Source organism: Sus scrofa, chromosome 1, assembly GCF_054392235.1.
Source record: "Sus scrofa isolate SSC_HxYL_T2T_F1_AM1 chromosome 1, Sscrofa_HxYL_maternal_Yorkshire_Landrace_v2.0, whole genome shotgun sequence".
Lineage (NCBI taxonomy): Eukaryota > Metazoa > Chordata > Mammalia > Artiodactyla > Suidae > Sus > Sus scrofa.
The window spans coordinates 195502151-195517634 of NC_139383.1; the positions used below are offsets into that span (position 1 = coordinate 195502151).

Consider the following 15484-nt stretch of genomic DNA (forward strand, 5'->3'; position numbering starts at 1 on the left):
CCTGAGGTTTGCATATTTGGTGTTTTTTTGTTTTTGTCTTTTTAAGATGATATTGAAGAAGGGTGTTGTGAACTAAGTCCTAAGAATTACAAAATTTTTTGTGAGTTGTTGGAGTTGGGGAGAGAATTCATTGCTGCCACTGGAAAGAGACCATCTTCACTTTACATTATGAGATTACAACCCTTTGCAACCCTTTAACATGTTTTGGTCTTCCCAGCAGCCCACAGCATTTCCTGTTGGTATGATCAGGGTATGATCTAGGCACAGTGAGTTAACTGTTCAGAAGGCATTGAGGATATGTTTAGCCCTGTGGTCTTGTAATGCTTAACGGGGCTGGAAGGTATCAGGCCCCAAAAAGCTGCCATGGAGGACCAACGAGCCAGGTTGTTTTGAGACTGAGTACCCACCCAAAACGCCTGGCCTCAGCATCAGCTCTGGGCTGTAGAGAATCAGTGGTAAGTGTTCCATGGGTGGGGCTGATGGGGAAGTGGTGAGAGAAGCCTGGGATGGTCCCACAGGAGTATGTAAAGGTTGAGTAGCCTTTGCCCAAGTTTACTGGTGGTGAGGTAGGTGGTGGCCACAGAGTGGCTGCTTCTGCCATTCATTCTCCTTAGGCAATAGCTGCTCCTCCCTGAAAGGGAGCACCAAAACTGAAGTGTCTCTGGATGCAGAACAGGTTGGCCCAGCAGGACAAATCGCGATGATACCTCTGTCAATTTGGCTGGATTTGTATGACACAGCATGGAGAAGGGGCTGCGAAGGCGGACTTTCCCTTCAGGGTGTTGGTGTCCTTCGGGACTCCTCCAGCTGAGATGTGGGGAATGCTCTCCACCCCCTGGGTTGAAGCTGCCTGTGCCTGTCCTCTTTCCTCTGGTTTGATCCAAACTGGCAATCTCAGTGTACCTTCCTAGGGGTTTGTTATGACTCCTACTTTAGGATTAAAGATGTGCACGCAGGGCTTAATGCAGCTTGCTGTGTGGAAAGTGCCTGGTGAATGTTAGCTCTCATTTATTTTGGCTCTTGGTTCTACATATGCCCAGGGTGGACACTCTCCCCTGGTCTTCATTTCTAGACCAGTGTGGCTTTTCTCTTAGCAGAAAGATTCTGGCTTCAGAGCCCCCTAGTGCCAAGCTGGGGAAACCAGCTCACTTTTCATTTCCTCAGCAGTGCAATACTCCCTGTCTTCCTGCAGTGCTGTAGCATCCTAGTAGACTCGCTCATAAGAAAGTAAGTGACTCTGTGGGCATGGGGACCCTGGGCTCACTAATACTCCACCCCTGTGGGGAGCCAAATAAAGAAAACTTCCTCCATCAGCTTCTGCTCAGAGGCTCTGATAATGCTTGGCCTAGCTTCTCCCGCACCTCTCCTTTAACCATTTGGAAGAAAAACCTGAACCAGAGAACATCTGGAAGAATCAGCAGCTCCTCCCCCATCTCTGGGACAGTTTGGCTTTGTCCCTGGCTCAATGGCTGAGACCAGATAGCTGAGGCAGGGGTGAATTGGAAAGGGGAAAGGGCCAAGATGAAAACTTCTTTCAGGCTTTGTCAGGATGACCCCAGCATTACAGCAGCCATGGAAAAGGATTGTCCACAATTGCCCACATTCCCTGCCCTGATACATGGATAGCTGTGTGTAGCAGGTGCCTCCTTCCAGACCCCTCCCATCCTGCCCACCTTGTTTGGCAGGTGCCCTTTAATGCCTCATGCACATCACCTGCCTTTCATGTATGGGTCTTGCTCCTGCTCCACTCTGGGCCCATGGAGGGCAGCCGGGTCATGCCACCCACTCAGTGCCTCACACACAGTCCATGCGCCATAAAAATGTTTGTGTCCTCTAATGATCGTCTTGATGTGAGGGGCTGCTGGCAAGTTCTAATTGCTCTGGGCTCTGTTGTAATTTTCCATCTAGTGTGACAAACCTGAAAGGAGCATGAAGGGATCTGACCACGGTTGGTCCCATGGGAGTTTTTTTGGTAAGAGTCACGTCCACAGCAGCCGTGGGAGTTTTGCTGGTTAACTGAGCTGTGCGTTTTTTGCTGGTGGCTCCCCAGCAGCAGGCTGCTTTGGGCTTTCTGACTGCAGAAGGCTGTGAGCTGATGGTTATGCTTGATCTAGGGGTCCCCTTCCTGGACTCTGTCCTACTGCCCGTCTTGCATGGACTGTCAGGGCCTCCCTGACAACCTTTATGGGCTGGCCTTGGATGCCGGTTTTATTATGTGGGTCTTCCAGGGCATTTCGCACAGCTTTAGTAGCCTCCATGCCTTCCTCCCACATCGTATTTTCAAAAGTTTTTTTTTTTTTTTTGATAGGCAAGAAATAAATTAAGATAGGACGTTTGTGAGAGGTGCAAGCGGGCAGGCATGGAAGCTCTGCCCAAAATAGTTTTTAAAGATAGCTTTATATACATAAATTGTTGTAGCTTCCATTCCTTCTTTACTTAGCAGACTGGCTATTCCTCCTCTCTTGCATCCCACAGCCTACCTGAAAAAAACAGAATAAAGCTAGACTGCGCACAAACCCCACCATATGCTGTAGACTGCACCGATAACCAGAGCCAATGTTATCTAGCGCTTAGGTTCCGTGCTGCATTTACATAAATGCATCCCCTGCTGTATGCAGAGCCTGGCAGTCAGGAAATCTGACAGTTTCTATCCCAAGTGTTCCTTTGGGTTCACAGAAGCTCATGTTGCAATCTCTGTGATTTGGTGAAGGTACCTCTGTGGGAAACGTGCAGTCCCTTCTACTGACGTGCCCGAGTCTATGGCCACAGCTGGCATTTGCATAACCTCATGGGAATAGCAAACATCATTGTAGTTATGAACCCCTGGGGGACCTGGCAGTGCATTTACACCTACCAGGTTTCAGAAAAACCACAGTTAGGCAGCAGCCCTATGCTAGGTGGCTTATTTGACCTTGTTGCTATTTTAGGGGAGTAGAGCCATTGAAGTTGGCATTTGGAAGGGAGTGGGACCAGAGGGATGGCCATCCTTATATCACAAAAACCCTGGTGAGAGGTGATGCTGCTCTGTTTAAAAAGCAAAATGAAACCTTCCTCTCTCAAAGGCAGAGAACAGGCCTCAGAACAAATTAGTTTTCGGACCCGTTGTCCCAAATTCCTTTTGGATTAAGATTCTTTCTGGGCTATAAAAGTTTAAAATTAGAAAGTTCTACTAAATGTTTTGCTTTTCTCTTTGGAATGATAAAACCCAGCAGGGATTAGCTTCTAAAGTTAGCGATTAGAGGGACAATGGCATACAGCTGCAGTTACTTTGGGAAGTCCTGTGTGTCTGTCATCCACCCAGTAGAGAATGTTAACATACCATATACAGCAGTGGGAAATGCCTAAGTCATGAAAGAGGATGTGTTCTTGCCACATGATGAGCAGTAAGTATATAGAAACCATGACTTGGGGAATAGCAGATCCCATCTCCCAGTTAATTGGGGCAGACTCATTTGTGCTATTTAAATAATTTCCCTTCTCTCTGTCTACCCCTCTCCTCCAAATCAGAGAATTAAACCATTGCTTTACCAAGTATTATTTTCAGAAAATAGTATGAAGAGGTTCATGCAGATTCAAAATCATTTAGTTGCCAATCGGTAAAATGTAGAGCATGGTTGTATTGTGTTAGTCCCCTATCCATGAGGAGAGGAAATGGCCCACTTATATAACTGAGTTTGTGCAGTCCAGGGGAAGGACAGGGCTGGAGCCAGGCCTGGGCCCACCCAGCTTCCCTATTTGGGGACTGAGCTGCTGGCCTTCTGTGCTCTTCCTCACCGAGCCTCCTGTACAGGCAGCTAAGCATGATTCTGCTGTAGTGTGTGGAGCCTGCCATGAACAATTGCCCTTGCACCCTAACCCTGATTGATTTTTCTGTGCAGAGATGGTGCCTCGGCTGCCCTGGCATCCAACCTGTGACCTCTTGCACGACCTTTTCCTGTAACGAGGCCAGCAGTCTACATTTCAGACCACTCAACTTGCTTCTAGTGTGTGCTCTGAAGAGACTCTTTACCGCACATCTTCCTAACAGGAAATGGCTGATACACCCAAAAAGTGAATTCAAGGAGGGTTTTTTATACGAGTGTATATATACCAGGGAAAACTCTCCCCAATATTTTTGTGGCTCAGCATAAGAATACAAATAGAACCCTCCTGCAGCACCTCCCTCATCTTAATATTCTTCATTAAAAACATTTTTTTTGGGCGATGCTCAAGGCATGTGGAAGTTCTGGGGCCAGAGACTGAAACCACACCACAGTAGCAACCCAAACCACAGCAGTGACTGCTGGCTCCTTAACCTGCTGAGCTTACCAAGGAACTCCTTGGTATTTTTCATATTGATTAAATATGAAATATTTTTGGATATCCTGAGTTAAAATAGGTAAAATGTATTTTTTTAACCTATTTCTTTTTATTGTTCTAATCAGACCATCACAAAGTTTAAAATTACAGGTACGGGTTACATTAAATATTATGTTGGAAAGCAGTGCTATAGATCGATGTCTTTCAAATATTAACGTACATATATGAATGATTGAAATTATTCTGATTCAGTGGGTCAAAGATGGCACCCAAGATCCTACATTTCTTTTTTTTTCCTTTTTTTGCATTTTATTTTTAGTTTTTAAAATTATAGTTGATTTACAATGTTCTGTCAATTTCTGCTGTACAGCATAGTGATTCAGTTGTGCACATATATATATATATTCTTTTTTTTCACATTATCTTCCATTATGTTCCATCATAAGTGACTAGATAACAGTTCCCTGTGCTATACAGCAGGATCTCATTGCTTAGCTACTCCAAATGCAGTAGTTTGCATCTACTAACCCCAAACTCCCAGTCCATCCCACTCCCTCCTCCTCCCCCTTGGAAACCACAAGTCTGTTCTCCATATCCATGAGTTTGTTTCTTTTCTGTCTTGGCTATTGTGAATAGTGCTGCAAAGAACATAGGGTGCATGTATTTTTTTCAGCGAAAGTTCTGATAAGTTTTGTCTGGATATATGCCCAGAGTGGGATTGCTGGGTCATATAGTAGTTCTATATTTAGTTTTCTGAGGTACCTCCATACTGTTTTCATAGTGGTTGTACCAATTTACATTCCCACAGTGAAGGAGGGTTCTCTTTTCTCCATACCCTCTCCAGCATTTGTTATTTGTGGACTTGTTGATGGCCATTCTGACTGGTGTGAGGTGATACGTCATTGTGGTTTTGATTTACATTTCTCTAATAATCAGTGATGCTGAACATTTTTTCATGTGCTTGTTGGCCATCTGTATATCTTCTTTGGAGAAATGTCTATTCTGGTCTTCTGCTCATTTTTTTCAATTGGGTTGTTGGTTTTTTTGCTGTTGAGTTCTATTAAGTTGTTTGCCTATTTTAGAGATTTAAGCCCTTGTCAGTTGTATTGTTTGAAACTATTTTCTCCTATTCCACGGATGGGCTTTTTTTTTTCTGGTTTGCTTTGCTGTGCAAAAGCTTGTATGTTTGATTTGAGTGTATTTTTGTGCATGGTGTGAGGGTGTGTTCTAGTTTCATTGATTTACATGCAGCTGTCCAGTTTTCCCAGCACCACTTACTGAAGAGACTGTCTTTTCCCATTTTATATTCTTGTCTACTTTATCAAAGATTAATTGACCATAGGTATCTGGGTTTATTTTTTTATTTAATGATTTTTATTTTTTTCCATTATAGCTAGTTTACAGTGTTCTGTCAGTTTTCTACTGTGCAGCAAGGTGACCCAGTTATATATACACATATACATTATTTTTTCTCACATTATCATGCTCCATCATAAGTGACTAGATATAGTTCCCAGTGCTATACAGCAGGATCTCATTGCTCATCCATTCCAAAGGCAATAGTTTGCATCTATTAACCCCAAATTCCCAGTCCATTCCATTCCTTCCCCCTTGGTAACCGCAAGTCTGTTCATGTCCATGATTTTCTTTTCTGTGGAAAGGTTCATTTGTCCCATTAATTAGATTCCAGATATAAGTGATATCATATGGTATTTGTCTTTCTCTTTCTGACTTACTTCACTCACTATGAGAGTCTCTAGTTCCATCCATGTTGCTGCAGATGACATTATTTTGTTCTTTTTTATGGCTGGCTAGTATTCCATTGTATATATATACCACATGTTTTTAATCCATTCATCCATTAACAGACATTTAGGTTGTTTCCATGTCCTGGCTATTGTGAATAGTGCTGCAATGAACATGTGGGTGCATGTGTCTTTTTCAAGGAAAGTTTTGTCTGCATATACGCCCAAGAGTGGGATTGCTGGGTCATATGGTAGTTCTAGATATATAGTTTTCTAAGGTACCTCCATACTGTTTTCCATAGTGGTTGTACCAATTTACATTCTCACCAGCAGTGCAGGAGGGTTCTCTTTTCTCCACACCCTCTCTAGCATGTTATTTGTGGACTTACTAATGATGGCCATTCTGATTGGTGTGAAGTGGTACCTCATTGTAGTTTTGATTTGCATTTCTCTAATGATCAGTGAAGTTGAGCATTGTTTCATGTGCCTATTGGCCATCTGTATGTCTTTGGAAAAATGTCTACTCAGGTCTTTTGCCCATTTTTCAGCTGGGTTGTTGGCTTTTTTGCTGTTGAGTTGTATTAAGTTGTTTGCATATTTTAGTGATTTAAGCCCTTGTCAGTTGATCATTTGAAACTATTTTCTCCCATTCTATAAGTTTTTTTTTTTGTTTGTTTGTTTGTTTTTTTATTGTTTCCTTTGCTGTGCAAAAGCTTGTCAGTTTGATTAGGTCCCATTGGTTTATTTTTGCTTTCATTTCTGTTGCTTTGGGAGACTGACCTGAGAAAACATTTGTAAGGCTGATGTCAGAGAAGTTTTGACTGTATTCTCTTGTAGGATTTTTGATGGTGTCTTGTCTTACATTTAAATCTTTAAGCCATTTTGAGTTTATTTTTAGTGCATAGTGTGAGGGTGTATTCCAGATTCACTGATTTACATGCTGGTGTCCAGTTTTAACAGCACCACTTGCTGAAAAGACTGTCTTTTTCCCATTTTATATTCTGGCCTCCTTCGTCAAAGATTAACTGACCATAGGTATCTGGGTTTATTTCTGGGTTCTCTATGCTGCTCCATTGGTCTGTAAGTCTTGGTATCAGTGCCACACTGTCTTGATTACTGTAATATTGTCTGAAGTTTGGGAGAGTTATGCCTCCTGCTTGTCTCCCCCCCCTCCACCCCCAGGACTGCTTTGGCAATTCTGGGTCTTTTATGGTTCCATATAAATTTTTGGATTGTCTGTTCTAGTTCTGTGAAAAAAGTCATGGGTAATTTGATAAGAATTGCACTGACTCTGGGGATTGCTTTGGGTAGTATGGCCATTTTAACAATATTAATTCTTCCAAGCCAGCAACATGGAATATCTTTCCATTTCTTTGTCTTCTTTGATTTCCTTGATTATTGTTTCATAAGTCTCAGCATTTAGGTCTTTCATTCCTTAGGTTTATTACTATTCCTGTTTAATTTTGGGGGGGGGTGTGATTTTAAAAGGTATTACATGTTTCTTTTCTAATATTTCATTGTTAGTATACAGAAATGCAGCCAATTTCTGAATGTTAATCTTATATTCTGCTACTTTGCTGAATTTATTGATCAGTTTGAGTAATTTCTGTGTAGAGTCCTTAGAATTTTCTATATATAGTAACACCTCATCTGCATAGAGTGACAATTTTACCTCTTCTCTTCCAATTTGGATACCTTTTATTTCTTGTTTGATTGTTGTGGCTAGGACTTCCAATGCTATGTTGAGTAAAAATGGTGAGTGTGGGCATCCTTGTCTTGTTCCAGATTTTAGCAGGAAGTCTTTCAGCTTTTCTCCATGGAGTATTATATTGGCTGTGGGTTTGTCATAAATGGCTTTTATTATGTTATGTTCCCTCTGTAGCCATTTTGCTAAGAGTTTTTATCATGAATGGATGTTGGATTTTGTCAAATGCTTTCTCTGCATCTATTGAAATTATGTGGTTTTTTGACTTTTCTTTTGTTAATGTGGTGTATGACAGTGATTTGTATATGTTGAACAATCCTTGTGAACTTGGGATGAATCCCACTTTGTTGTGGTGTATGATCTTTTTTATGTGTTGCTGGATTCAGTTGGATAAAATTTTGTTGAGAATTTTAATGTCTCTATTTATCAAAGATATTGGCCTATACTTTTCTTTTTTGGTAGTATCTTTGTCTACTTTTGGTATGAGGATGATGGTGGCTTCATAGAGTATCTTTGGGAGTGTTTCTTCTTCAACCTTTTGGAAAAGTTTAAGAAGGATGGGTTTAAGTTCTTTTTTGTATGTTTCTAGAATTCACCTTTGAAGCCATCTGGTCCTGTACTTTTGTTTTTAGGGAGTGTTTTTATTACATATTCAATTTCATTTCAAGCGATCAGTCTGTTCAATTGATCTATTTCTTCTTGATTTGGTTTTGGTGGGCTGTATGTCTCTAGAAAGTTGCCCATTTCTTGTAGGTTGTCAAATAATTGTTAATAGTATTCTTTTTTTTTTTTAATTCCTGCAGTATCTATTCCTTTTTCATTTCTTATTTGGATTACTCTCTCTCTTCTTCTTGGTGAGTCTGGCCAGAGTTTTGTAATTTTGTTTTTCCTTTTGAAGAACCAGCTCTTGGTTTTATTGATTTTTTTTCTATTGTTTTTTGAATTTCTTTTCCACTCTGATCTTTATGATTTCCTTCCTTCACTGACTTTAGGTTTTGTTTGTTCTTCTTTTTCTCATTTCTTCTAGGTTGGTAGGTTAAGTTGTTGATTTGAAATTTTTTTGCTTTTCTGAGGAAGGCCTATAGGGCTATGAACTTCCCTCTAAGAACGCTTTTGTGGCATCCCATAGATTTTTGAGTGGTTGTTTTCTCATTATCTTTTGTCTTGAGGTGTTTTTCAATTTCCCTTTGGCTTCCCTTGTTGACCCACTGGTTTTTTAGAAGCATGTTGTTTAGTCTCCATGTAGTCAGTTTTTTCTCATTTCTTTTCCTGTGGTTGATTTCTAGTTTCATGCCATTGTGGTCAGAGAAGACACCTGAAATAATTTCTGTACTCTTAAAGTCTTTTTTTTTTTTTTTTTTTTGTCTTTTTGTTGTTGTTGTTGTTGCTATTTCTTGGGCCGCTCCTGCGGCATATGGAGGTTCCCAGGCTAGGGGTCGAATCAGAGCTGTAGCCACCGGCCTACGCCAGAGCCACAGCAATGCGCGATCCGAGCCGCGTCTGCAACCTACACCACAGCTCACGGCAACGCCGGATCCTTAACCCACTGAGCAAGGGCAGGGACCGAACCCGCAACCTCATGGTTCCTAGTCGGATTCGTTAACCACTGCGCCACGACTGGAACTCCCTGATGATGTTTTAAATTTAGGGGAGAAGCTGCTGGGAAGGGTAGGAAAGCCCCTTCCTCAAAACCCAGATGTCTTCTGAAGTCATAGGGTAAATACTAAAAAGCCACACCCAAAGGGGGAAATAAAGAACAGTCTGATATGGACCCTGAGATTTTAATACCCTCATTACTCTTAGCTGCTTTTACTCTGCAGGCTCCAGCCCAATTTTTCAACAATTAACTAGTGCTGTCAGATCTGTCCTATTTCTTTTTAAAGGGACCAAAGCCTCCTTCAGATTTTCTCGCTACCAGACTATCCTTCAAAAAGTATCCTTCCTACAAAAAGCACAACAAAAAAGTCACTGACGTGAGTCTTAGTGTTTTAACATCCCTACTAGAAAACATTAAGGTTTCTGGTTAAAAAAATGATTCTACTTCATCTGTGTAACTCTAAGCAGATGGTAAACCACTTTTCCAGGGTACTTTCTCATCATATCTTTAGAATGGGGTACTGATGGTGCCTTTGAGTGGTTCATAGCTGAAGCTGAGATAATCTGCCCAAAAGCCAGTTTCACATTTCCTGGTATATTTTGTTGAAGTAATTTCCAAATGACCTCCCAACTATTAAGGGCAAAGTTATCCTTAGTTCTTTCCATCTGCTTCCACCTGATTCCCACATCAATCATGCTATAACTCTGAGGGCTGGTAATCTATGTCTACACACTAACTGTTACCCAGGGAGCCTGCAGGACTAACTCTGAAGCACATGCCCTTTCCAGGAACCCTTCCATTTCCTTGCTTGTCCCCCTGTTGCTGGCTGGTCTCCTGCAGTAAAGGGGTAGGATGACCATGACACCAGTTCATTGGTATATCTCTGAGTTGGCCTGCCTGTTCCCCAGTAATAACTCTTGGTATCCCCATCTTGGTATTATATAACCCTGCCCCATAATAATCTCACCTGGAAGGTATAGACTGTCCATCCGGAAGAGACTATGTAGTTAGAAAAAGCAAAGAAGGGGAGGGATTCTCCAAAACTACTTTCTTCTTTCAGCTTTACAGACTCCTTCTACCATTTCCCTTTCTCCCCTGTCATGGAAAGCCAAGGCAAATCCCATGTGGGCAACCCAACCTAGTGGCCCCATCGCTTCTGCCCTTCTCAAAGGGCTGTTGCCAGACACCGACTCACTGCTGGGCACCTGCATCATGTGATGGCTTACAAAGGAAAACTTCATCTTCAGAGAAAGTATGTAATGGATAAGCAACTGGTTTCTGATCTTACTAAAGATGGACCATTATTATTAATACCATCATGATGTATAATTTTTCAAAAGGCATTTTTCATTACCTGGCATTTTTTTTTTTTTTTTGCTTTTGAGGGCCGCACTCATGGCATGTAGAAGTTCCCAGGCTAGGGGTCGAATTGAAGCTACAGCTGCTGGTTTACACCACAGCCACACGGCATGTGAGCCACATCTGCGACCTACACCACAGCTCACGGCAACGCTGAATCCTTAACCCACTGATAAAGGCCAGGGATCGAACCCACATCCTCATGGATCCTAGTTGGGTTCGTTAACCACTGAGCCATGAAAGGAACTCCACCTGGCAAAAAATTCTTTTAAAAAAATTATACTATAATTTGTATAAAACAATCCAGAGTTAGATCTCATTCTTGCTACCTTCAATTTATCAGCAGAACAGCAGATCTTGAAAAAGACATACATATTTGCAAAGTACTGTTAAAAGATTTATTGTAGTAATACAATAAAAGTTTAGAAAAATTCGTATGACTCAAACTGGTTTGGAAGTTGCAGAGCAGTGGGGAACCCCTGCAACATGACACCATGAGGAGATTCTCAGACACTAGAGTTCTTTTAACAGCATGCCAGCAAGCGCTCTTCCCCAAGTTACCAAGTGGGGAATGAATCCTGTCCACTATCCAATGATGACATTGTTTTCCGCCTTAACTTACAGATGTGCAAAACTTTTCTTAGTCGTTCTCCATTATGAAAGAAGTCTTTAACAGACCATTATAAGCAGCCTATTTGGTGCCTGTGAATTTTCTTTTTAGTATTACCTTGTTTCAACAAATTATTTTATTATGGAACACATGACCAAGTTCTATGGCTTTTTTGTTTAAAAAAAAAATACCAGCTTCAATTTACATATAAAAGCTGTTTACATATGGTTCTGGCACCTACCTGAAAGATTTTAATGAGCAGCAAAGAGAGTAGAAAAAACAGTGGTTGAAATGTATATTTAGGAATATTTACAGGGTGGATCCAGTGCAAAATAATGAAAACCAAAATATCTCAGCAGTGTAAGCCAGTATGTTGGTGTTCAAAACCATTCAAGGTTTGATCATTTAACCCTAAGTAAAGTGCCTCTAGTTGATTTTAACAACAACAAAATGCACCCTATCAATCCCTACATTTCCCATATCCTGGAAAGTTATGTTGAATTACTCGTTTGTCATCTCATGGTTTTGTAAGAGGCTTACTTGAGAAAGAAAACCATGACTGTTGTGCATCTTTCAGCTGAAGTCATTCTCTACCCCTAAGCCCCAAATCCCAGTGTTCCAACTCTTAAGATTAAGCTCTTCTAAGGGTCTGAATACCTAGACAACCCCTATCTCAGGATTTTAAGTTCATTTGTATTTGTTCATGTCTGCCACAGGCACTCTCTATGACCTACACTAGAGACCTGCATGAGACAATACAACCCAGCAACCATGAAGCCCAGCACTTAAAACAGATAGCAGCTGTTTAAGAACCCACAAGCGGAAAAGCCTGTTTCCTAAGTGGAAAATTCATAAAGTCAGGGAACTTGGGACTCTTGGATAGCAATAAAGACCCTTCTGCAATTCTACCCAAAACTCTACCACACACTAAATATACCAATAGCAAGGGCTATATATATAGCACCTCGGATTTGGGGCAAAATATCAACTATAATAATTGCAACAAGAAAAGAAGCTAGGGTAGGGCAAACTTCCCAGTGATTTATGAGGTACTATCATGCTAATTACACTAACAAGGTATGGTAATAATGCCTGTTAGGAATATTTCATAGGATTTCTTTTTGTAGTTGTTTCATAGGATTTTTTTGCAGTTATTAAAAATAAAAAACTACTTACATATTTGTACATAATGCCTCTCTACAGTTTTCTTATAAGATTGTCACTAAGAGAATGACAAGACACATTAGCTGAAAATGATCTTTTGGGAAGGGAAAAGACCTTTCTCAGGATAGAGAAGACTGCTACAAGCTATAATGACTTGCTCTGCATTTCAGAGCAAAGGTAGTGTCCTTAGAGCAACAAAGAACTCCAGGAAACAAGCAGGCTAATTTTCCCGGGAAAAACGTACCACCTACTACATCCCTTAGAAAGAAACTAGACACCAGAAGAATGACCAGAGGCCACTTTAGTGGCTTTTAGCCTGTGCCCAGGCAGACATGTAGCTTCCATAAGGGAACAACCTTAATGACTTATTTTTCACTCACAGAAAATAAGTTCAATTTCAAAACATACATACATAATAGCATCGATGGTAGGGATTCAATAATCTAGATAAGAGTGAACTTAATTCCCCTCAAAATACAAGAAAATAGGTGTAAAATCTCTAGGACATTATTGCAGCCAGGATTTCTTCTCTTTATGGACAAGTCCTAAAAAAACACTTTAGTTTCTTTGGTTCATGGGGAGGAAAAAAACAAAACAAAACAGGAATGTCCGACGGGCTACAGCAGAGCAGCACAAGTGAAATCATTTTTAAACTACCTCTCCCTCACCAAGAAAACCTCACCCCTTCCAAACAAAACAAAAATCCTTGACTTTAAAACCTAATGTGACCAAATTATAAAGAAATGAAGTGTGTCAAATTGCCTGCAAAAAATGGCATAAAAACAAACGTACATTAAACAGTTTTTACCTTTCAAGTCCTGATCATCAAGAATCACTTCCTTGTGATTCAGCCTCTGAAACTGTTCACGAACCATTTCTGCCTCACAGCAACAGCACCTGTCTGTGGGGCCTGCGGCGGGATTGGTGGGAGCGCCACACGTTTCTGCCTCAACAGAGCTGGCCGCGGGTACAGGGTCTTTGCTCCAGCAGCTGGTCTGGGAGAAGGACCGTGACCCTCTGTTGTGTTAATTACCATAAACTTGTACATGGCCACTCCCTGCCAGCTGATGAGGAGAAATGCTAGTCTCCCAGCTTCAAAAAAACCCCACGGCTTAACCTCTTTTGTTCCAGGCACTATTTTAACTAAACACATAACCTAGAGCGTAGTGCTTTCTCGACGCGGATCTGGCGTGTCTCCGTCTGCTCGTTAGCGGTGTCCAGTGTAAGCTTTAAACCAGGAGGTGACGGAGGCTGCGGCTGAGGAGATCATGCCGCCGGCACTGCTGCTGGCGATGGGCGGGGACGCCTGGGAACTCCGGCTCTGGGAGACTTCCACGGGCTGGGAGGGGATGTCGCAAAACCGTGGGCTGGGCAGGTTCTCCCAGTCCGTGCCCAGGTCGGTTTCCTCGTCACTTACGCGCTCGTCTCCACTCTCGTCCGATTCTCCAGCAACTCCGGGATCCACAAACTCCATGGACTCCTCCAGGTCGGCTCGCACTTCAAAGGGTCCCGACCTGTGTGCAGATAGTGAGGGCCCTTTAAGACAAGCATCACCCTCACCACCCAAAACTGCACCCACTGCAAGTCCAGGATTGAGTAAGAGCCATCCAAGTCATGAATAAAGCCACTGCAACACACTTTGCCTGTATTCATCCCACTTTATTTGTGAAGACCCAGGTCAGAAAAAACCCTCCCACTGAGACTATGCCTGCTGGTCCAACATATGACTTCCCATGTCCAACAACTGCAGTATCTACCGTCCAGGGAGAGAATTCTGACAAAAAGTCACCTGATGTATACACCAGTGTATTAATGGAATAACAGAAGCATACGGGTGTTCTCTGCCCTTACTGAAGCCCCCAAATTATTAAAGTCTGACTCAAAAGAGGCTAAATGATAGGACTGTATGTCTGTTGGCAAAACGTATTAGTGCCAACATCAAGCTCTTGCACACGTTTTAAGATACCATTGTTTTCTAGGGACACATTTATAGCACTGAATGAGATACAACTATTTAGAATATATTCAGCTGGAATAGTGTGTACTTTTGCACTACACTTTAGGATAAAATGATTTTTATTTCTCAAAGGTCCGTATGACATCATGCCCTATGACTGCTCCTCAGTGCCACTGTGGAACCCTTGTCAGCAAACCCCACAAAGCCCTTGCTGATTATCCTCACCATCTTTCAAATGCCCATCAGCTCCTGCCTCAGGAGAGCCAGGCTGCCTTTCCTTTGTGTGGGCGGGCAGTCCCCCTACCTACTGCCCCTCCAGGGGATTTCTCTGCAGCCAGCCATAGGTGGGACGAAGACACATCAACAGCGCTACCCCCTTCCCCCCCATCCCCAAGATAAAGACACATGCATTGGTTTACCTAAGAGTTTCACTGATAGTGGAGTTCCCGTCGTGGCTCAGCAGGTTAAGAACCTGATTAGTACCCATGAGGATGTAGGTTTGACCCCTGGCCTTGCTCAGCGGGTTAAGGATCCCGTGTTGAAGTGAGCTGTGGTGTATAGCTTGCAGACATGGCTCAGAGTTGCTGTGTCTGTGGCATCGGCCGGCAGCTGCAGCTCCAATTCAACCCCCAGCCTGGGAACTTCCATATGCCACAGGTGTAGCCCTAAAAAGACAACAACAGCAGCAAAAGCTTCACTGACAGTTACTTTGGGGAAAATGACATAAAATAATATACATACATATGAGGAATAGCTTACAATTGTACAGTGTGGAGTTCCCATCGTGGCTCAGCCGTAACAAACCTGACCAGGATCCATGAGGATGCAGGTTCGATCCCTGGCCTCACTCAATGTATTAAGGATCCAGCATTGCTATGAGCTGTGGGGTAGGTCACAGACGTGGCTTGGATCCCAAGTTGCTGGGGCTCTGGCATAGGCTGGTAGCCATAGCTCCGATTCAACCCCTAGCCTGGGAACTTCCACACGCTACAGATTCAGCCCTTAAAAAAAAAAGAAAGAAAAAAAAAATTGTGCAGCCTGCTGTTTT

General features: G+C 42.3%; 1 protein-coding gene across 3 annotated transcripts in view; it reads right to left on the reverse strand.

The window, feature by feature from the left end:
- Window positions 1-11089: 11089 nt before the first annotated feature.
- Window positions 11090-15484, reverse strand: part of ATG14 (autophagy related 14) — a 42699-nt gene continuing 38304 nt past the window's right edge. For all 3 annotated transcript variants that reach the window (XM_001924990.6, XM_084981523.1, XM_084981513.1), the window contains exon 10: window positions 11090-13993. In XM_001924990.6, the coding sequence (XP_001925025.3) occupies window positions 13687-13993 (307 nt within the window). In that variant the 3' untranslated portion in view covers window positions 11090-13686. The remainder of the gene's footprint in view (window positions 13994-15484) is intronic.